A 22012-nucleotide genomic window follows, 5' to 3' on the forward strand; every position below is an offset into this window, starting at 1 on the left:
CGCTGCGGCGCTATATAAACCAGGGCGGACTTCAGTCGCCAAAGTCAGTCGCCTTGTGCGGGGAGCGAGGAAGCTGCGCTCTTCCCTGCCGCTGTGCATTCACACGTGCTCCTTAAACGCGCGTCTGGACCGCGGTCGGTGCCCCTTTCCGCGTTTGCGATCCTTTCTTTCGCCGCCTCCTGCCCGGGATGCCTCCCAATCTCACCGGTTACTACCGATTCGTCTCCCAGGACAACATGGAGAATTACCTCCGTGCCTTAGGTAAGCAGCCCGTCCGCCGCCGCCGGCAGGCCGCCTTTTGTTTTGTCCCCTTTGTAGCTTTTGTCGCAGCGTTAAATTCCCAATCGCATCCCCACTGCTGGAGTTCAGCTTTGGAACAATGGAAGCAATTTTTTTTGCTACTATTGTCTCTGGGCATGTACAGAGTTGCTCTCTAAGACTCAGTTAAGGCCAGACCCGTTCAGAAAATCTGGAAGCAGGGATTTCAGGGCATCTTAGATCTTTGGGCAGTTTTAAACTCTGGTACTTAGGAGTTTAGTTTTTAAAAATGTAAGAAAAGTAATGATGAGTAACATGTCTGTAATATGATGGCAGGGTCTCAATTTATTACTCTCGCCATTCCGCAATTAAGGACACATCAATCTCCAATTCTGACATATTTATTTTCTTCACTGTTTTCCCCCCAGAACTGAACCCAAACAAATGGTAACTAAGCTTATTATTCCTGTTTGGTCCTTGAATCTGTCTAAGATTTTCATTATGCTGTAAGATAATTTACTGCTCACGCACTACCTATCTGTATGGACTGTTAGCTTCCACTTTTGTTTCTCTCTCTGTCTTGACTCTAATTGGCCCATCCTGGCAACTCATCCCCCCCTTCCTATATATAATGGTTAAGGAAATTCTGTTTCACTGTATCTGAAGAAGTGTGCTTTACACACAAAGGCTTATACCTTGAATTAAACTTTGTTGGTCTTAAAGGTGCCACTCCAACTTTGTTATGTCTGTAATACTTTCACAGTGTTTGGCAAACAATATTTCTCTTACCTTAAATTAGTGTTTTGTGCTTATTTAGCACATTTCATCCCATCCTCCCTCTGAGGAGCTTGAGTCACAGTATGTCATTTTTCCTCCTCCATTTCATCCTCACAGCAACCCTGCGAGGTAGAACAGCGTTTGAGTCCAGTGGCACCTTTAAAACCAACATAGTTTTTATTCAGGGTATAAGCTTTCGTGTGCAAAACACACTTCTTCCTGTGGTAGGTTAGGCTAAGAGAGAGAGACTGACCCCAGGTCGCCCGGCAAGCTTCCTTGCCAGAGTACGGTTTGAATCCCAGTTTGGTGTAGTGGTTAGCGAGGTAGAACAGAGTTTGAGTCCAGTGGCACCTTTAAAACCAACTTAGTTTTTATTCAAGGTATAAGCTTTCATGTGCATGCACACTTCTTCCTGTGGCAGGTTAGGCTGAGAGAGAGACACTGACCCCAGGTCGCCTGGCAAGCTTCCTTGCCAGATTACGGTTTGAATCTCAGTTTGGTGTAGTGGTTAAGCGTGTGGACTCTAATCTGGGAGAACCAGCTTTGATTCCCCACTCTTCCACATGCAGCTGCTGGTGTGACCCTGGGTCAGTCACAAGTTCTCTCAGAGCTGTTCTCTCAAGAGCAGTCCTCGAAATAGCTCTGTCAGCCCTACCTACTTCCCAGGGTTTCTGTTGTGGGCAGGGGAAGGGAAAAGAGATTGTAAGCCACTCTGAGACTCCTTCGGGTAGTGAAGGGCGGGGTATAAATCCAATCTCTTCTTCTTCACCTACCCCAAGTCTCTGCAGCCTAATGTATTTTTACAGCTCTAGGGTATTCTTACAGTTCCTCTGACTACCACACCGCAGTGCCTTCCATGCTGCATATGGAGCCGAGAAGGGGAGCGTAGATTGCCTAAGGAGTAATTGTGTTTAAAGTGTGTTTTTAAAAATACTGATCTGTATTGGACTCCTGGGTGGCCAAGTGTATATATCTCAAAACAAATATCTGCAGTTGTTGTGTTTTGGGGCCCTGAATCAAACTTCTTCCCACTTTCTTTACCACAGGCTGTAAACATTGGGATGGCTATGAGGTAGGGAGGTGGCAGCCTAAATTATACGGCCACTCTCTATTATGTTTAACTTTTTAATTTACTACAGTCTGCCTTGCCCCCCCCGCCCCCCCAATCCCTTCCTTGGTCCTGCTGACATTCTCTTCCCCTTCCTCCCAGACATCAACGTCGCTCTGCGGAAGCTGGTTTGCCTCCTGAAGCCAGACAAAGAGATCGTCCACAACGGGAACCACATGACCATCCGCACATTGACTTCGCTTCGAAACTACATCATGGACTTTGACTTGGGGGTGGAGTTTGAAGAGGACTTGGGGCCGGTGGACGGGCGCAAGTGCCAGGTGAGAGAGGCCTCATCGGGGCCGGCTGGGCGGAGGGAACAGACGGGATCCTTGTCCCCCTGAACTAGGGGTGCCAACCTCCAGGTGGGACCTGGGGATCTCCTGGAATGACAGCTCATCTCCGGACTGGAGAAAATGGATGCTTTGGAGGGTGGACTCTGTGGCACTGTACCCCAGTGAAGTCCTTGTCCTCCCCATGCTCCATCCCCAAATCTCTAGGACTTTCCCAACAGCGATATGGCAACCCTACCTCCCCAATCCCCCACCACTGGTGGTCAGTGGGGACCTGGCAGCCCCATACCCCTCAGAGAGTAGAATTGAGTAGCCAAAATGGTTTTGGATGCATCAGTTCTTGGCCTTGGGTTGTGCTTATGGCTGCCAACTCCAAGTTGGGAAATTCTGGGGATTTTAGGAGGGAAGAAGAAGAATGGATTGATACCCTGCCCTTCACTACCCGAAGGGGTCTCGGAGTGGCTTACAACCTCCTTCCCTTCCCCTGCCCACAAACAGACACCCCGTGAGGCAGGTGGGGCTGAGAGAGCTCTTTCGAGAACAGCTCTGAGAGAACTGTGACTGACCCGAGGTCACACCAGCAGCTGCATGCGGAGGAGTGGGGAATCAAACCCCGTTCTCCCAGATTAGAGTCCGTGCTCCTAACCACTGCACCAAACTGGCTCTCCTGGGGAGGGACCCCAGCGGGGTATAATGCTGTAGACTCCACCAATGTTCCCTCTAAGTGGTGGAGTCTTGTGAGCAAAAATTCTACTTTGTGAGCTACTGGCATTTAATTTGTGAGTGAGCGATTTGGCTACTGAATAAATTAGTTTGCTCTGGAGCCATCCTTCCTGAGCTAAGACAAAAATCTGTGAGCCGGAGGCTAAAAAACTGTGAGCTAGCTCACACTAACTCAGCTTAGAGGGAACACTGGACTCTACCCTCCAAAGCAACTATCTTTTCCAGAGGAACTGATCTTTGTAGTCTGGAGCTCATTGTAATTCTGGGAGATCTCCAGTCCCCACCTGAATTTGTGCTGGCTCAGCCAAATTCAAAGCCTGGCTTCCTGTCCACCTGTCTGGTGGAAACAGACTGGTCAATACCTACCAGTCTATCATATTTTTATTCCGTTCTTCTTTTCAGTGTGCTCTGGGTGGCCTACTCTTCCGTATTATCCTCCCAACAGCCCCGTGAGGTAGGTTAGACTGAGAGCAAGTGACTTAGAGGAGAGGGGCCATCTGCTTGGCATGCGGAAGGTCCCAGGTTCAGTCCCCGGCATCTCAAGCTGAAAGGACCAGGTGGCAGGAGATGTGAAGGGACCTCCTCATGAGACCTTGGAGAGCAGCTACCAGCCTGTATAGACAATATTGACTTTCGTGGACCAAAGGTCTGATTCAGTACAAGAGAACTTCGTGGGTTCATGTTGTCAGAACCCACAGCTAACAACGAAGTACACGCATTCAGGAACGGTTATACTTTTATTGCAAAGCTATAGATGCAGTAACACAGGCACTGTTAAGAATGGCGGCAACCAATAGAGCCTAATAGGATATAGGCTATTCATATGCACTCCCCTCCCCATGGCATGGGCCAATTAGGTACCCTCCCGCGTGTGGGACAAGTTTGGAAACCGTTAAGTGGCTAAAGCTGGGAACCAGGAGTCTCTCACGGTACATAGGAGACTTCCAGACAACACAACCTCCTCCTGCACATCTGTAGAGATAAGCGTTTCAGCAAAGGGAGAACAGCAGGGATAGGAATGCAATAGCAATTAACAAGACACAGAAGGAACTCCCCAACCCCCATGGCAGCATAGCTGACACATGTGTTGAGAGCCAGCTTGGTGTAGTGGTTAAGAGCGGTGGACTCTAATCTGGAGAGGTGGGTTTGATTCCCCATTCCTCCACATTCAGCCAGTGGGGTGACCTTGGGTCAGCCACAGTTCTCTCAGAGCTGTTCTCTGAAGAGCAGTTCTCTCAGAGCTCTCTCACAGGGTGTCTGTTGTGGGGAGAGGAAGGAGATTGTAAGCCGCTCTGAGACTCCCAAGTGAAGGCTGGGGTATAAATCCAATTCCTCTTCCTCGTCTTCTTCCTCTGCCTCGCTTAACATCACCCAGTGAATTTACCGGGGGGGGGGGGTTAATCCCAGTGTCTTTGGTCTTAACACCCTAACCACTACCCAACATTTTGTGCAAATAATGGTATGTTCAAGTAGTCTATTCATATGAACATGGGGGGCAATGTCATATTGTAAGCTGTCGTGACCATACTCAGAAGTGGAGTGTGCTGGGGAAATCCTGGCTTGCCAATGCCTGCTAGTGTCCTTTTTCCTACATAACACTGCTGACCCAGGTAGACAGCTCAAACACATTGCTGAGGTTCATGAAAACGGGGGTCAACTCGTAACCCAAACCTGGCTCTGCATTAGGCCTATGCAAACTGTGATACCAGCCAAACCGGCCGGCCCTATTCTTGTAGATACAGGCAGCAAAACATGAGTGTTTATTGAACCCAGGGTCTCCCTACATGGGTAGAGGGCAGTATTCCGGTTTGTGGAGCTGAAACTATACCCCTGCTTTATTAATTCATCAGCAACCTGAACTCTGGCCAACAGCCCAACTTGAGCTGTGAAAAATAATGTGTTGTTGAACAAAAAGTTCTCTCCGCGTAACTGGCATGGCTTTAATTCTGAGCCCAGTAGTGCCAATATAATCTGCTTTGTTGGTAGAAGAGGAGCGATGGACAAACTTTGAGTCCAGTGGCACCTTTAAGACCAACGAAATTTTATTCTTTGGAAGGAGGAGGAGGAGAGGATTTATACCCTGCCCTTCACTTGGAGTCTCAGAGCAGCTTACTATCTCCTTTCCCTTCCCCTCCCCACAACAGACACCCTGTGAGGGAGGTGGGGCTGAGAGAGCTCTCTCGGGGACTGCCCTTGAGAGAACCACTCTGAGAGGACTTGTGACTGACCCAAGGTCACACCAGCAGCTGCATGTGGAGGAGTGGGGAATCAATCCCGGTTCTCCCAGATTAGAGTCCGTGCTCCTAACCAGTGTGCTGTAGAGGCTGGACTAGAACTGGGGAGACCTGAGTTCAAATCTTGAAATTTAGTGGATTACTCTGGACCCCTTGTTCTGTCTCAGCTTAACCAAACCTTGGAGGATTGTTGTGAGGATACAGGGGCAGAGGGGAGAGCCATGTATCCTTCCCTGGGGAAATTAGAGGAAGGGCTGAATAAAAATGGCCCAAATGAAACGAGTTCTTTTGAAAACAGGCTTGGATCAGTAGTCCATTGCTGGCGAAGCAGAGCAGAGGCATTTGTGCTGCTCCCTTCAAGTGAAAAATGTTCCCCATATATTATCTTGATCATTCTGTTAACAACAGTCTTGTATGGCTGGCCAGTGTTATTCCCGTATTGCAAATGGCGAGCGGGATTGATGCTGATTGAGCGTGGTGTGCCAAAGGCTACCTTTTAAGCTCCAGGAATGTGCATCCTGATCTTAAGCAACAGGAATCCAAGCCGATTCTTGAATATCCTGAATACAATGGCGAAATGGGACAGTTGGTGATCTTCAGAAATTATAGATCGAGATGGGTAGCTGCAGGGCTCTTTTCGTAGAAAAAGCCCAGCAGGAACTCATTAGCATAATAGGCCACACCCACCTGGGAGTGGGATTGATGATGATTGAACGTGGTGTGCCAAAGGCTACCTTTTAAGCTCCAGGAATGTGCATCCTGATCTTAAGCAAACAGAAATCCAAGCTAATTCTTGAATATCCTGAATACAATGGCGAAATGGGACAGTTGGTGATCTTCAGAAATTATAGATCGAGATGGGTAGCCGTGCTAGTCCATGTGTAGCTGCAGAAATGACGAAGAGTCCGGTAGCACCTTGAAAGCTAACAAGATCTGTGGTATGGTAGGAGCTATCAGTGAAGTGAGCAGCGAGTGACTCACGAAATCTCATACCCGACCACCGATTTTGTTAGTGAGCTCCCGTCTCTAGTTCCCGCTCCTGCCAACCTAGCAGTTCGAAAGCAAGAATGAGTGTCTGCTGTTGGGTGTGGCCTGTTATGCTAATGAGTTCCTGCTGGGCATGGCCAACTCGGGAGCCAGCCGGTACTCTGTTCCTGTGCGTTCCTGCCCAAAAATAGCCCTGGGTAGCCGTGTTAGTCCATGTGTAGCTGCAGAAATGACAAAGAGTCCAGTAGCACCTTGAAGACTAACAAAATCTGTGGTAGGGTAGGAGCTATCAGTGAAGTGAGCAGCGAGTGACTCACGAAATCTCATACCCGACCACCGATCTACCGGCCTCTCCTCTTTTCAGAAATTATAGTTATTAACTTAAAAGAGGATTAGACAGATTCATGGAGGAGAGGTCCGTCGATAGCTATGAGCCGTGCTGACTAAAGGGAACTTCCACATCCAGAGGAAGTAAAGCTCTAAACAGAGAGGGAACAGCAAGGGAGGCCTTATCTTTTGTGCCTTGTCTGTTGGCCCTCCAGGACAACTGGTTGGCCACGGTGAAACGGGATTCTGGACTGTTCCAGCAGGGCACCTCTTACATGCAGGGCTTTTTCTCTGTGGAAACGGCGGGACGGAGTTCCGGAACCTCTTCAACAAAATTATTTTTAAAATGTTTAAAAGCTCATGAGTTTTCAGTTATTCAGATTGAATACTTCATTTCCCTTTTGAGAGTTCCGGCACCTCTTCCCCCCCCCCCCCAAAAAAAAGTCCTACTTACATGCATATGTTGACATGCTACGTATTTTTCACAGTTGTATGAAGGGAGAGAGTGACTTGGCAGATTAACTGACGGGGGTGTCTTCCAGCCAAAAGAGATAGCAGATCTAAGTGTTGAAGAGGTTCATTCCAATCAGCATTTATGTGACCAATATTTTCGCTTTCAGGCCACTGTGGCACCGAAGTCTTTCTCGTAACAATCATGTACAAAGAGAAATTTGAGTTCAGTTGGCTTGTTAGTCTTCTTTCCGTTCTAGTGCTGTACCTCTCTGCTTGGGCAAACACTTAGCCTGTATTCTCTCTGAAAGCAGGCGTTGGGGCAGGGAACGGAAGGAGAAGAGAATCAGAGGCTCCTCCTGTACAAAAGGCAGTTTACTTGAAAGAGACAAATGTTTTTTCTTGCATCCTGTAGAATCCAGGCATGGGGGGGGGGAACAGAGGCAGCATGTATCTGCAGGAACTCATTAGCATAATAAGCCACACCCAACAGCAGAAACCCATTAGCATATTAGGCCACACCCATGATAGCACAGAGACATTAGCATATTAGGCCACACCCCATGTCTTCCCTTGGCTTGCCTGGGCAAGCCAGCCCTTGGACAGGCTGGGGAAGGTATGGGGAGGCATTTAAATGCCTCCCCGATCCTTCCACCCCGGGGGCCCCCTGCGCCCCCCCCCTCGGGGGCCGCGGGGGGGGGGGGGTCGCTCTCCAGGCCTTCCCTCTGTAGCCAGGCACGCAGAGGTTTTGACTATAGTGGGTGTGGCCAACTCTGAAACCAGCCGGAACTCCGTTCCTGTGCGTTCCTGCCCCAAAATAGCCCTGGTTGTACTCCATGGAAGGTAGACTGGCTGTTGCCAGTGGGGGGAGGACAGAGACAGTTGCTCCCCCACACACAAAAAGGCATGGAAAATTGAGGTAGGATCTGAAATCACAGGGTACTGAGTGGAGGGAAAACAGATGGGGGAAATCTTATTTTATACCCAAGTCCTGTCTGTTCACATGTAAAGGCAGTGTGAGTGTGGGAGGGGGCTCTATTTTTAAACAGCACCACAGCTTGTGGGCGAGGAGCCTCAGTGGCTCTCACTACTTGCCCAGTTACCGGCTGGCATCGGACTCAAGCTTAAAGAAAAGGGATGGATTAGGTTTGGCTTCCCTTATGTGTGTGTTCTGGCTTTGTTTTTTAAAAAAAGATGACCGAGGGTTTTGGGAAAGGAGGAAAAATTCCTCCGTGTCGACGCACCTCCCTGTGCTTGTAAGAGCCAGTTTGGTATAGTGGTTAAGAGAGACGGACTCTAACCTCGAGAACCAGGTTTCATTCCCCACTCCGCCACATAAGGCCAGCTGGGTGTCCTTGGGCCAGTCACAGTTCTCTCAGAGCTGTTCTCTTAAGAGCAGTTCTCTAAGAGCTCAAGAGCTCTAAGAGCAGGGTGCCTGCTGTGAGGGAGAGGAAGGAGATCGTAAGCCACTCTGAGACTCCGAGTGAAGGGTGGGGTATAAATCCAGCTCTTCTTAGAGAAGAGGATAATAATTCCTTTAAAGAGGGGTTCTTTCTTCTGCCTGACTGAAATATAGTAGGGAAGGTCCCTGAAAATGTCATCCCAATGAGGTGGGCCCCCGACCTGGATAGTCCAGGTTTACCCTATCTTGTCGGAGGTGGGAAGCTAAGTAGAGTTGGCCCTGCTTAGTACTTACAGGGCTCTTTTTGGGCAGGAACGCGTGGGCCCCCGACCTGGATAGCCCAGGTTCACCCTATCTTGTCGAGTTCTGGCTGGCTCCCGAGTTGGCCACGCCCAGCAGGAGCTCATTAGCATAACAGGCCACACCCAACAGCAGGAACTCATTTGGATTGGCTACATTAGGGGTGTGTGGCCGAACATGCAAAGGAGTTCCTGCTACAAAAAAAGCCCTGGGTTTTGACCACAAACAAGGTAAACAGAATAACAAGCAAAAGGGTGTGGCTGGATAACCACACTTCTGGTGACATGGGGGTGTGGCCTAATGTGCTAATGAGCTGTGCTGTTGGGGTGTGGCCCAATATGCTAATGAGTTCCTGCTGTTGGGAGTGGCCTATTATGCTAATGAGTTCCTGCTTGGCTTTTTCTACAGAAAGAGCCCTGATGTACTTACATGGGAGTCTGCCAGGGCAGGCACTGGCAAGCCACCTCTATCCATCTCTTGCCTTCAGAGCCCAATGGTGTGGCCATAAGTGGGTTGCAACTTGACAGCATTTTCCACCACCACAGGGTCAGAGGGTCAAAGAGCAGATACAGATTGGGGAAGAGCTGTGTCCGCGTGGTATAGATGATTGCTACGCAGAAGGTTTCAGGTTCAATTCCTAGCTTCTCCTGTTAAAAGGATCAGGTACGAGGCGATGGGAAAGCTCGCTGCCTGAGGCTCAGGAGAGCTGTTTCCAGGGATAATGGTCACTACTATGTGGAAACAAAAAACTCAGAAAACATACATAATAAAAGAGCAGACTTATAAAATCATTGACAAATCAGGGGTGAGCACACATGCCTCATGGGCTCTTGACTTGAGGACTTGGCAACTGGCAGGTCCGTCTCTTGGGGACCAGCGTGGGTTTAGGGCCGGCGTTGGACATTTTCACATCTGAGATGAAAAGCTGTCCTGAGCCCAGATTTCTTTTGGACGCAGGGTTGGGTGCTGGAGGCAGAGAAGTTGCTGCTGTCACCACCATCCCCGGAAGCTGTTGTCTAAAACAACAGCTCCACATTCCTTTAGGGTAAAGTCAGCTCTGAGAAGCTTTGCTGGGTTTTTTTTTCAAACCTGTCTTTTTAATTTTTTAAACAAGGAGCAGTAATAATGGAATACCTGGTCACGCCATTTTTAGCTCATCATTATTTTTGTAGCTCTCTTTCTGTTTTAAGTTTACAGGACATAAATATGGTTGAGGAGGGAGAGTTGTGACATCACTGGCAATAGCCAATCAGGGCCTGTGATATTTGGACCACGTCATTCCATATACCATTCATGCCATTAATAGAGGCAGTTGTTTGGGGACCCGGCCAGCTTTTTCGCTTGGTCGTCTCCTCATTCATTTCTTCTCCTTACTATAACCCCTGTCCACATGAAGTCCCATCTAGGGTTGCCAGCTCCAGATTTGAAAATACTTGGAGGTTTGGGGGTGGAGCCTGAGGATGGTGGGGTTTAGGGAGGAGAGGAACTTCGGTAGGCTATAATGCCATGCCATCCACCTTCCAAAGCAGCCATTTCCTCCAGGAAAAGTGGAATGAATGTTTTAAATAAATAAACAACAAGCAGTTTGTGTAGTCTGAAGATCAGTTGTAATTCTGGGAGATCTCCAGTCCTTACCTGGAGGTTGGCAGCAGTGTTCCCTCTAAGCTGAGTTAGTGTGAACTAGCTCACAGTTTTTTAGCCTCTGGCTCACACATTTTTGTCTCAGCTCAGGAAGGAGGGCTCCAGAGCAAACTAACTGATGCAGTCGGCAAATCGCTCACTCACAACTTGAATGCCAGTAGCTCACAAAGTAGAATTTTTGCTCATAAGACTCCACAGCTTAGAGGGAGCCTTTGCTCCAGAGCAAAGTAATCTATACAGTAGCCAAATACCTGCATAAAGTACAATTTTTGCTCACGACTCCACAGCTTAGAGGGAGCGTTGGATGGCAGCTCTAGCTATGACCTCCATCTATCTCCAGCCCTTGCCAGGCGGTTGGCAGCCCTACCCATGACCTCAAGTGTAGCCATCATAGTGGTCAAAGGGAACCTCCCATCCCCTCCTCACTTTTTAACTAGCAGATAAGCAGGTTGAATCCAATCCAGTGCCTGGCGTGGGGGGTGGGGGTGGCCTGGAATTATTGCTGGGAAAATAGCACAGCAATAATGGGGGGGAAACAGGATGCTTGCGTGACAGAATTCTCTTGGTTTTATCATTCAAAACTTGACGTTAGGAGCGTTATACCTTCTCTTTCTATTGAAAGATATTTGAGACAGCTTACGCAAATTTAAAAAACAACAACAACACAACAACAGCGCAGCAGCAAAGCACTGGAGATCCCCAAAATCGGCAGGCTAACGGCAACAAAGGCTCTCGAAGAACCACACAGAAAGAGCGCCAGGTGCTGCCTGCCATCCCCGGAAGAAAACAAAAATCGGCCTCTGCGTGAAAGACAAAAGCAACGTCTTGACGGGGAGTGCTTAGATATCTTGATGGGGAGTGCTTAGATACGATGAGGTGAAGGAGTGTAGCGATGAAGGGGAGGACTGTAGCGCCTGTGAAGACTGACTGCACAAAAGAGAATTGTGTGGGAAAGCCTGTGGGAGGAGGATTCTGCTGCCTTTGATTCCGGGAAGCCGATCAAGTCAAACAAAGGTGCACCTTTAAGGAAGGGGGAGGTGAGAAAACGGACCCCAAAGTAAGGAGTCAGGACTGTTTCTCCAGCTGAGCCCCCCAAGCTTGGGGTGGCATGAGAAGAAGGGGGATGCTGCTGCATGCAGGCTCAGTGCCAGCCATCAGTGGCATGGGGAAGGGGTGATTTGGTATTCCCTCCTTGGCCCGTGCCACCGCCCGCTGGGGATAAGTTAGGCTCTTGCAAGTTGCAGCTTGTCGGCTTGGCCCCAGCCGGTGTTTCCCCCAGTGCCTTTCTTGGGGCCAGTGGAATACTAGCCTTTTCCTCAATCGAGCATGCCCAGGTGATCTTTCCCACCTTGTTTCTTTGGGAGAAGAGGTTCCTTCCTTATTAAGGCATCCTTTTCGGCCCCGGGCTCCAGCCTGGTGGAAGGCTCTTCCCGGGAGAGATCAGGGCCCTGTGGAACTTGTTACAGTTCCGCAGGGCCTCTAAAACAGAGTTTGTGGTTGAGGGCAGCGACGGGCTCCTTTCTGATGGGTCTCATCTAGGATTGGCCTCCCCCTTTCCTTCTTTCTCCCCTCCCCTCCCCTTCTCACCAGTCCATTACATATTCCCCCTCCATAGGATTTAGGGCTGCCAAATGCCCCCGGGGGGCAGATTTCACCCCGCTTTCGAGCCCCGATTTCTGCCCCTGCGGAATCGGGGCCCGGGGGAAACCCCACCCCCGCATGCACGTCACCCGGATGTGACGTCACACGCTGGGGCGGGGCCACAGCCATTTGGAGATGGCCAGGGATCCCCCGCCAAGAAGATAAGGGAGATTTGGCAACCCTAATAGGATTTGGAGCCACCTTTTAGCTGTATAGTGAATGTATTTTATGGCTCTTATTGTATTATTTCAGGGCTCTCTTTGTAGAAAAAGCCCAGCAGGAACTCATTAGCATAATAGGCCACACCCAACAGCAGAAACTCATTAGCATATTGGGCCACACCCATGAGAGCATACCTCCTTAGCATATTAGGCCACACCCTGAAAGCACAGCTCATTAGCACATTAGGCCGCACTCCCATGTTACCAGAAGTGTGGTCATCCAGCCACGCCCACCTTTCCCTTCTTATTCTGTTTACCTTGTTTGTGGTCAAAACCCAGGGCTTTTTTTGGAGCAGGGACTCCTTTGCATGTTAGGCCACACACCCCTAATGTAGCCAATCCTAATGAGTTTCTGCTGTTGGGTGTGGCCTACTATGCTAATGAGTCCCTGCTGGGCGTGGCCAGCTCGGGAGCCAGCCGGAACTCCGTTCCTGTGCGTTCCTGCCCAAAAATAGCCCTGATTATTGTAATTATTAGAATCTTTAGGGTAATTATTGTATTTCCTAATGTTTTAGAATGCTGTGTGTTTTACAAATTGATGTTACTCGCTCTGAGCCAGTTCTGGAGAGAACAGATTATTGAATGAGTGAGTGAGTGAGTGAATGAATGAATGAGGAAATGGGGCTTTCCAACCTGTCTTAGAGCTTAGCACCTGTTTTAGCAGCTTAGCACCTGATTTGGCATTTGCTATAACACCTTTGCTACCGCGAAGGTAAAATGAAATTTATAGCTGAGCATAACCCATCATAAAATAGGACATCTTCAAGCTTTCAATCCAAGGTTCACAATTACCCAGAAATTTTTGCCATTGCTGCTGACGTCTTCTGGCAGCAGAGGCTGAGGTTGCCATGGTTTGGGTGACCTCGATGGTTGTTTTGCAAGGAACGGTTCTAATTTCTGCCGGCCTGGCCACTTGACATGCTTTTTCAGTCACAGGCGCAGGAAGCCGTTTGTTTGTTACTCGGTTATCGTCAAAGGTGCAGAACAGCATGGAATGTCTCCACTTGCATCTTGGCCAGGCTTGAGTCGAAGGGGGTTTAGGATGTCTAACACAGTAGAGGGCGTTCCTTGAAATCTTATCAATGCAAAGTAATTTTTGTTTGGGTGGCGCTGAATGGTGATTTTTTTAAAATGTGAACCCCTTGGACTTAACTTTTGGGGGAAAGTATGTCAGTATTAAAACCTTCTTGAGTGAAAATCTCGGTCTTCCTCTGTGTTGACCCTGTGCTTGTGGAACTTCCTGCCACCAGAGACTTGCCACATTCAGGCGCTAGGCCTGTGCAGATGGGCAACTTCTGGTTCAGTCAAGCATTTGATCTTTAATTATCTTAAAAAACTATGTTTTGTATATTTCTGCTGCTGTGCAGTTTAGCCTCTGTCCCAATGGTGGTGGAAAGTGCCATCAAGCTTATGGTGACCCCCCTGTAGGTTTTTCAAGGCAAGAGACATTCAGAGGTGGTTTGCCATTGCCTGCCTCTGTGTTACAACCCTGGTATTCCTTGGAGGTGTCCCATCCAAATAGTAGCCAGAGCCGACCCTGCTTAGCTTTCAAGATCTGACCAAGAATGGGCTAGCCTGTGCTATCCAGGTCAGGGCTCTCCCAACACCAGTGTTCCCTCTAAGCTGAGTCAGTGTGAGCTAGCTCAGTTTTTTAGCCTCCAGCTCACACATTTTTGTCTTGGCTCACAAAGGATGGCTCCAAAGCAAACTGATTTATGCAGTAGCCAAATTGCTTGCTCACAACTTTAAAGCCAGTAGCTCACAAGGTTGAATTTTTGCTCACAAGACTCCACAGCTTAGAGGGAACATTGCCCAACACATGTATTTTTCCCCCTACCCTGCTGAGTTTTCACTATTGCTCTGTACTCTGCTTTGAGAACCTTGCGTTTGAAAGGCAGATTGTAATTTTTTAATATAAACAGGGGTCATTTCCTGCGGGAGCACACAGGAGCGGAGCTCCGGCAGTAAGGAGCCCAGGGGGCGGGCACATGCAACAAGCCCCGCCCCCTGCTCCCAGCAGCCCTCAGTCGGGCCATGAGGAGCAAGAAGCAGACAGGTAATTTGCAGAGCCCCCCCCCCCAGCCCGCCTTCAGGTACAAGCTCTCCCTCCTCTGTGACAGCAGATCTGCACGTCCCCCCCTCCCCCAATAGCTAGCAATCCAAAACAGTCCAGTGGAGCCTGAGCAGTGGGTGTTGCCTTCTGACACACTTCCGGTGGTGTCAGGGGGTGTGGGGTGTGGCATATGCAAATAAGTTATGCTAATGAGCTCCTGAACCTCTTTTTCTACGAAATGACCCCTGAATATAAAGATCTGTCCAAGGATGTTCAAATCCATGTTGACACTTCGTTCTATGCCAGAGAGCGGTTTGAACATTTGCCATTTGAAGATAGGCAAGCTGGGGGCCCTTGAGGAATTATGGGACAATTTGATCACTCTTCCCCCCCAAAAAAACCCCTCCCCTTCAGGATTCTGTAAACTCTCAGAGTCCTGAGTCGGCCAACTTCTCCCATCCCCCCCCCCCTTTAAATAAAAATAATCTTGACTCTGAGCTGCTCTCCAATATTCCGTGCTCTCGGAGCTTAATTCTCATCAGAGGCTAGGGCTGCCAGGTCCCCCCACTGGCGGGGGGGGGGAGGTAGGGTTGCCAGATCCGTGTTGGGAAACTGCTGGAAGAAGAAGAAGAGAAGAGATTGGATTTATACCCCGCCCTTCATGACCCAAAGGTGTCTCAGAGCGGCTTACAATCTCCTTTCCCTCCCCCTCCCCACAACAGACCCCCTGTGAGGTAGGTGGGGCTGAGAGAGCTCTTGACAGAAACTGCTCTTTTTCAAGAACAGCTCTTATCAGAACTACGGCTTGCCCAAGGTCATCCAGCCAGGTGCGAGTGGAGGAGTGGGGAATCAAACCCGGTTCTCCCAGATTAGAGTCCACTACACCAAACTGGCTTGGAGATTTGGGGGCGGATCCTGGGGAGGAGTGGGGGCCCAATGCCATAGACTTCACCCTCTAAAGCATCCATTTTCTCTAGGGGAACTGATCTCTGTAGTTTGGAGATGAGCTGTAATTCCAGGGACCCCCCAGGTTACAACTGGAGGCTGGCATTTCTGCATCGGACCAGTTTTGCTGCTGTTGTTTTCTTTTAATTGGTCTACAAAATCATATTTCCCTGCATCTCTTGGGAGCGCCTTCCTTGTCTGTGGGCGGCCCTGATGCGTGAGGCTTTGATGATTGTCACAGGACCGGCTAAGTTACTATTTTGATACATGCTGATGATTTCGGGAAGCAAATGTTTCCAACCCTCCTGTTTAATTGCTCTTGGAGGCTATGAAATAATTTAGAGGGGAGAAATACAGGACCCACTGAACTGTTTCTTTGGAGACCCAGTGAGCGGAATTGAGGAATGAAGACTAATCCTTGGAAGCTCATTTTCGGCCCGGTGGGTGAGTTTTAACCAGCCATCAGAGATGGGCATGCTCTTTTATTCCTCTCAGTTCTCAGCTCGCATTTCAACTCCTCACAAAACCAAACCCTGTCGGAGTGCCAAAAATAGCAGTCCAAAGCATGTTTCAGAAACAATTCCAACATCAACAATAAACATCCCAGCCTTCATCTCCACAGAGAACCTGTGGGTATAATTTAGTTTCCAGGGTGTCTAAAATTGGAATGACTTTGGGACACGTCCCCCGGTAGCCCTGCAAAATTTCAGGACCGAGTAACAAAGTCTTCTGGGTTTTTTAGCTGTGCTTCATCCAAATCTCCTTTCTAGCCACCAGAAAACAAAATTCCCAGATTTTGGCAAGTCTTAATATTTGTATAGCGCTTTTGAATGTTCAGAGGCCTCTGTGTACAGGATCTCGCTTTCATTGACAGCAACACTGTGAAATAGGTTAGCACCTGCATTCCCATTACTGCAGATGGGAAGCAGAGAACTGAGATTTGCTCAGGAGTCATGCTCCCTCTAAGCTGTAGAGTCTTGTGAGCAAAATTTCTACTTTGTGAGCTGCTGGCATTAAAGTTGTGAGCGAGCAATTTGGCTGCTGCATCAATTAGTTTGCTCTGGAACCATCCTTCCTGAGCGAAGACAAAAATGTGTGAGCCAGAGGCTAAAAAACTGTGAGCCAGCTCGCACTAACTCAGCTTAGAGGGAACACTGCTCAGGACCATCTGTGGAGTTCATGGCAGAGTTCAAATATGAAACCGAGACTTCCTCATCCATAACTGAGGGCCAAAGCAAACGTATGCAGGAAGTGCCATATTCAGGCCAGGGCTCAAGATGAGAAAGAAGTTTGAGAATATTTCTGGAAGCTATGGACACAGAATACCCAGCATGCATCTGGTCTCTTTGCCACTGTCTACTCTTGGTTTTAAACCAGACCTGTTTTTTCTAGGAAGCAATCCACTTGGCATGTCGCTTCCCTCTGCAACTGTTGCAGAATCAGGGCTGGATTGGGCCTCAGTCCCCTGCTAAACCTCTGGTACACCTATGATACTTTAATTTCTATAGCAATTAGCCTCTATAGTTGAATCTGTGGTTCTGTTTCCCAGGAGGCTTCAGGACTCTGCTAAGTGCTGTGGCCTTCTGGTACTGATAACCCTGTACATGACTTTGCCTCACATGACTTTTGCCCCCTGGGAATGTTTATACTTTGCAGAAGTCAGGAGCCACTATCAGATTCTAAACAGAGTATCTGAAACTAGCTTCCTGGGACTCTCTTCTTCAGCCTTGACTCTCTGAGGCTTCCTTGACTTTCCTGACCCCAGAGATAGAAAGAAAGGGCTGACTTTGTCGTATAGGTCAGATGCATGTCAAATACTCGTCACAGACTTGACTGACAGTCACAGACTTGACTGACAGTCACAGACTTGACTGACAGTTACATTAGCCCCTATGGTTGGAAAAGGGTACTTAGGGAATTTCACATTACCCTTTTTAAGCCGGTTTGAAGTCGTTTTTGATTTGTCTTTGATTTGTCGTGGAGTAAACCGGTATAGGGCTGCCATTTCACACATGGCTTTCCCCTACCGGTAAACAGCTGGATCTGAAGCGGTTTGCCATTTCAGACTGCACTGCTTTTTCCCGCCTTTTCCTGCCATTTTTCACCCGCGCGGGCAATCTCTGGCTTTTTTTTTTTAACATTTGCTTTAGAGCGCTATAACACAACACTCCAGGCATTCCAATGGGGTTGCTATAACGCTGTTTTGCTGTTATGTTATAGCACTCGAAAGCGAACTTTTTTTAAAAAAAAGCTGGAGATCGCCCGCATGGGTGAAAAACGGTGGGGAAAAGCTTTTTGGATCCGGGAGAAGAAACTGAAGACTACTTGGAAGCGGTTTACAGGTAAAACGGTTCAGCCCCGTTTTCTGAACGGGACAGAAGTGTTAGTGTGTGAAAGTACAAATATATTCCGGTAGGGAACCGGTTCTAAAATGGTTCTGTCTGAAATGTTTTTATATATTGGGGTCATGTTGAAATATTCTATGTTGAATGTTGAAATGCCACAAAAGTGTTTTCTGACTTAAGAGTGGGTAATAAAATAAACTGAGTTTTAGTTTAGAAACACCCCCCCCTCTCTCCAATTGGGGAGCCAGCTTCTCTCCCTCCCCAAAATGACCACAGTGGGAATGGGAGTGCACGAAAAGGTTCCTGTACCCCACATTTCTCTAAAAGCAGTAAAATTTGAGTCCAGTAGCACCTTAAGAGGTCAACAAGATTTTCAGGGTATAAGTTTTTGAGAGCCAAAGCTCACTTTGCTGATGGACTCCAATCTAACTGTTCTCCTGAAGACCAACATGGCCGCCTTCCGAAACTATCTTCAGTTTAAAGCAGGTCCCCTTTCAGCTGACGCTATTGCCTCTTTCTGCACACCCCCCCCCACTTTTTTCAGACTATTGTTGACTGGGATGGAGACCACTTGGTGTGTGAACAGCGTGGAGAGAAAAGGAATCGGGGCTGGAAACATTGGCTTGAAGGGGACCAGCTGCATCTGGTGAGGAGGGGCTCCCCAACCCGGGCTCTCCCCCCACACACACACATACCCCAGAGCTCAAGAGACGGGAAGCTGTAGGAGATAACAGACGGGAATTCTCAGAAGCACAGAATGGAACAGGCCTGCTCTTCTTCCCCCCCCCCTTGGGAAATCCAGGCTAGGCCCCCATGAGTTATGTGCGCCTTCTCTGGGGGCAACAGCCTGCTGCACAAAAACATCCTTCCCAAGAGTTCAAAAGTTGACTTGGCTGAACTCGGTAGGAATCCACCCTTTGTCGCATCCTTTCCTTGAAATCTGAACGCATCCCCCCCTCACCCAACCACTCCTGGGGCTCGGTGAGAGAAAAGGAAGATAGAATCCATCAAAACACAACTGTCTCAACATACAATAGGTATGATACTCTTCCTAAAACCCAACAAGTACGTTGTTGACAGAGGTCTGTGCATAAGTTTCCTTCGTCACCAGTTCAGAAATTCTGAAAGACGCTCTGATGTGGATGCCCGCAGGCAGAGATGAAATGGACGTGGAGAGGGGAGGGAGTGGCGGACAGAGAGGGAAACGAAGCAACAGGCCTGCTGGTGTTGAAAAGCAAGGCATAAACCCTCCCTCGACTTGTATTCCAGAGTATCTGCAAGTCATTGGCAGTCTGAGTGCCATCCTATGCAGAGCTATGACCTTTTAAGCCCGTTGGGTGTGACTTTGCTTTGCCAGGGCACAGGGTGAGGCCATGGGTTTTTGGATTGTGTGAGGTGGAACTCTACCACTTTGAACTGTTGCTTGCACAGGGGAAGAGAAATATACTAAGATATTTCAGGGGACCAAAACCCTCCCCTCCTCCTGAATTGTATTTTAAGAGGCTGCAAAATGGCTTGTTGATCCAAATACACAAGCGTTTAAAACCTCACTTTAAAATAGAAGACCTCTATAAAATACAATGGTGCAGAACAGCTTGTATCGATAAAACTAAGTCAGCTTGGATGATGCGCCCACAGCCGTTGTGAAGGAAGAGTACATGTTAATTTACAAAAACGTACGCCTAAAGAGTGTTGACGTACATCTCCCCTCGCTAAAAGGCCCATGCGAAAATGCTTCCGTTCACCAGGGGCAAATGGGTTTGCTGAAACTACAGGCATGCGTGAATATAACTTCAGGTTGCAAAGCTGACTGCCTTCCGAGTGCAGAAGCTAAACTGAAAAGGTTGAGGTGTTGTGCAGTGGTTTGAAGTGGATCTCTTCCTGATTCATAGAGAGAATCTTTGAGCCGGGTATTCCACAGGATTTCCCAACTTCAGAGCCAGTTTGGTGTAGTGGTGAAGTGCGGGGACTCTAATCTGGGAGAACTGGGTTTGATTCCCCACTCCTCCACTTGCACCTGCTGATGTGACCTTGGGTCAGTTGCAAGCTCTGGCACAGCTGTCCTTGAAAAAGAGCAGTTTGTGTCAGAGTTCTCTCAGCCCCACCCACCTCACAGGGTGTCTGTTGTGGGGAGGGGAAGGGAAAGGAGTTTGTAAGCCGCTCTGAGACTCCAAGGGAAGGGCGGGGTATAAATCCCATCTCTTCTTCTCTTCTTCTTCTGCTCCAAAGCTGTGGGCTCTTCAGAATGTTAAGAAGTAGTTCTGGGCGCCACAACAAAATGGCTGCCATGGGAGGCAGGACCAATCACCAAGGGCTGCCATAAGGGAAAGTTTAACAAAATAACAGAGGGCAAGATATTCCCAAATGGGTGCTCCATGAAGGCACAGGGATGAGGCCTCCTGGGCTCTTCTAAATTACCACCTGCACTAAGGAGGCCAGAAAAAGCCAGGATTGGTTCCTTGCTTTGGGGGAGAAGCAAGTGGGCCCCAGGAAACGCCTCAGGTGCCACAAAACCCAGAGGCACCATGGGACAGCACTAAAGTAATTTCTTATTCTTACACAGATTTGGGGCATTGTTAAGGGGGATCAGCAGGCTGGGACGACAACTTCTGAGGGCCAAATTAGATGTGACGCCATCCACAAGTCCGACCTGTGACTGCCACCGCCATGTTTAAAGTGATTTTAAAAATACCATGAGGACCCACTCGTGATCGGGCCCACACTACGGCAGGCTGAGGCAACTCTTGTTCTGCCCTCCTACGCCTTTTCAAGTGCCAAAACAGCTGGGGGGGGAGGGTGTGGTCGTTTTCAGGGCTATTTTTGGGCAGGAACGCACGGGAACGGAGTTCCGGCTGGCTCCTGAGTTGGCCACGCCCAGCAGGAACTCATTAGCATAATAGGCCACACCTAACAGCAGAAACTCATTAGGATTGGCTACATTAGGGGTGTGTGGCCTAACATGCAAAGAAGTTCCTGCTACCAAAAAAGCCCTGGCTTTTGACAACAAACAAGGTAAACAGAATAAGAAGCAAAAGGTGGGTGTGGCTGGATGAGCACACTTCTGGTAACATGGGGGTGTTGCCTAATAGGCTAATGAGCTGTGTTGTCAGGGGTGCGGCCTAATATGCTAATGAGTTCCTGCTGTTGGGTGTGGCCTATTATGCTAATGAGTTCCTGCTAGGCTTTTTCTACAAAAAGAGCCCTGGGTTTTGACACTTGAGAAAGCGGTGGGGTGGGGGTGAGGTGGGAACACCAGTGCTTCAGCCTGCTGCACTGAGGGCTCAATCACGCTTGAGTCCTCACAGCATTTTCAAATCATTTTAAAATGGCAGCAGCATCCGTGAGTCAAACCCCTGGACGCCATCACATCTAGTCTCGCCCTGAGCAAAGTACCTCCAGTGGTGGCTAGGGAGTGTGATGGCAGAGTCTTTTCAAAGCCAGACAGGAAATGAAGTGGGGGGGGGTTGAATCCTGTCTTGAAGCGTTTCCCCAGGAATCACCTATGTCCACTTCAGGACCTCGGTGATTGATTATTCTTTTGGCGCACCTAATATCTCTGGTCATCGGGAGAGATAAAAATATCCTCCACACAGGATCTTAAAATAAATAGCTTTTTCCGCTTTAACCTTGGATTTTTTTTTTGAAGAGTGGGCCGCTGAACCTTGCTGTGAATCTCCCTCTCCACAATCTGGGGGGAAAAATACTCCCGTATTTAAAAGAGCTACAGCTTGCGTCAACGTGAAAGAAAAAAGTTTGTGATCGCCCGTGTAGGTTTTCCATAAGAGCTGGTTTAAGCATCACCTGGGGGGGAGTGGGAATTCCAAAATACAGATCCTTAGACCTTTTTAAAAAATAATAATTGTTCTGTCTTTTTCATCTCCTAGCGCATGACCGCAGAGGATGAGGTCTGTGTCCAAGTTTTCCAGAAAGTGAAGTGAACCCACCTGCCATCCCCAGTACCCACCTGATACCAAGCACTGCCTTCAGGATACAGCAGACATTAGACCCCAGAGATGAAGGGCTGTCCTTTCCTCACAACTTTCCCTAAACCTTAGTTTTTACAATAAAATAATCCAGGTGGCCGGTGTCTCTGTGTCGGTCTGTTTCTGTTAACTGTCATCTCTGCTGGTGTGTGCTTTTGTTGAATTAACATGTTACATACATTCTGCACATATGCGCATGTCGGTGGTGGAAATTACCATCAAATAGCAGCCAATTTAGGGTGACCCCATAGGGTTTTCAAGGCAAGAGACCAACAGAGGTGATTTTCTATCACCTGGTTCTGTGTACCAACCCTGGACTTCCTT

At 48.6% G+C, this 22012-nt stretch overlaps 1 protein-coding gene across 1 annotated transcript; it reads left to right on the plus strand.

The window, feature by feature from the left end:
- Positions 1-6: 6 nt before the first annotated feature.
- On the plus strand, positions 7-21786 carry RBP5 (retinol binding protein 5). Its single transcript, XM_015413047.1, has 4 exons — positions 7-261; positions 2246-2424; positions 18250-18351; positions 21590-21786. Exons 1-4 carry the CDS (start codon positions 189-191, stop codon positions 21641-21643), a joined length of 408 nt encoding a protein of 135 aa, XP_015268533.1. The 5' UTR covers positions 7-188; the 3' UTR covers positions 21644-21786.
- The last annotated feature ends 226 nt before the right edge of the window (positions 21787-22012 follow it).

The sequence above is a fragment of the Gekko japonicus genome, unplaced genomic scaffold (genome assembly GCF_001447785.1).
Source record: "Gekko japonicus isolate JY-2015 unplaced genomic scaffold, Gekko_japonicus_V1.1 scaffold2557, whole genome shotgun sequence".
NCBI classification, from domain to species: Eukaryota; Metazoa; Chordata; class Lepidosauria; order Squamata; family Gekkonidae; genus Gekko; species Gekko japonicus.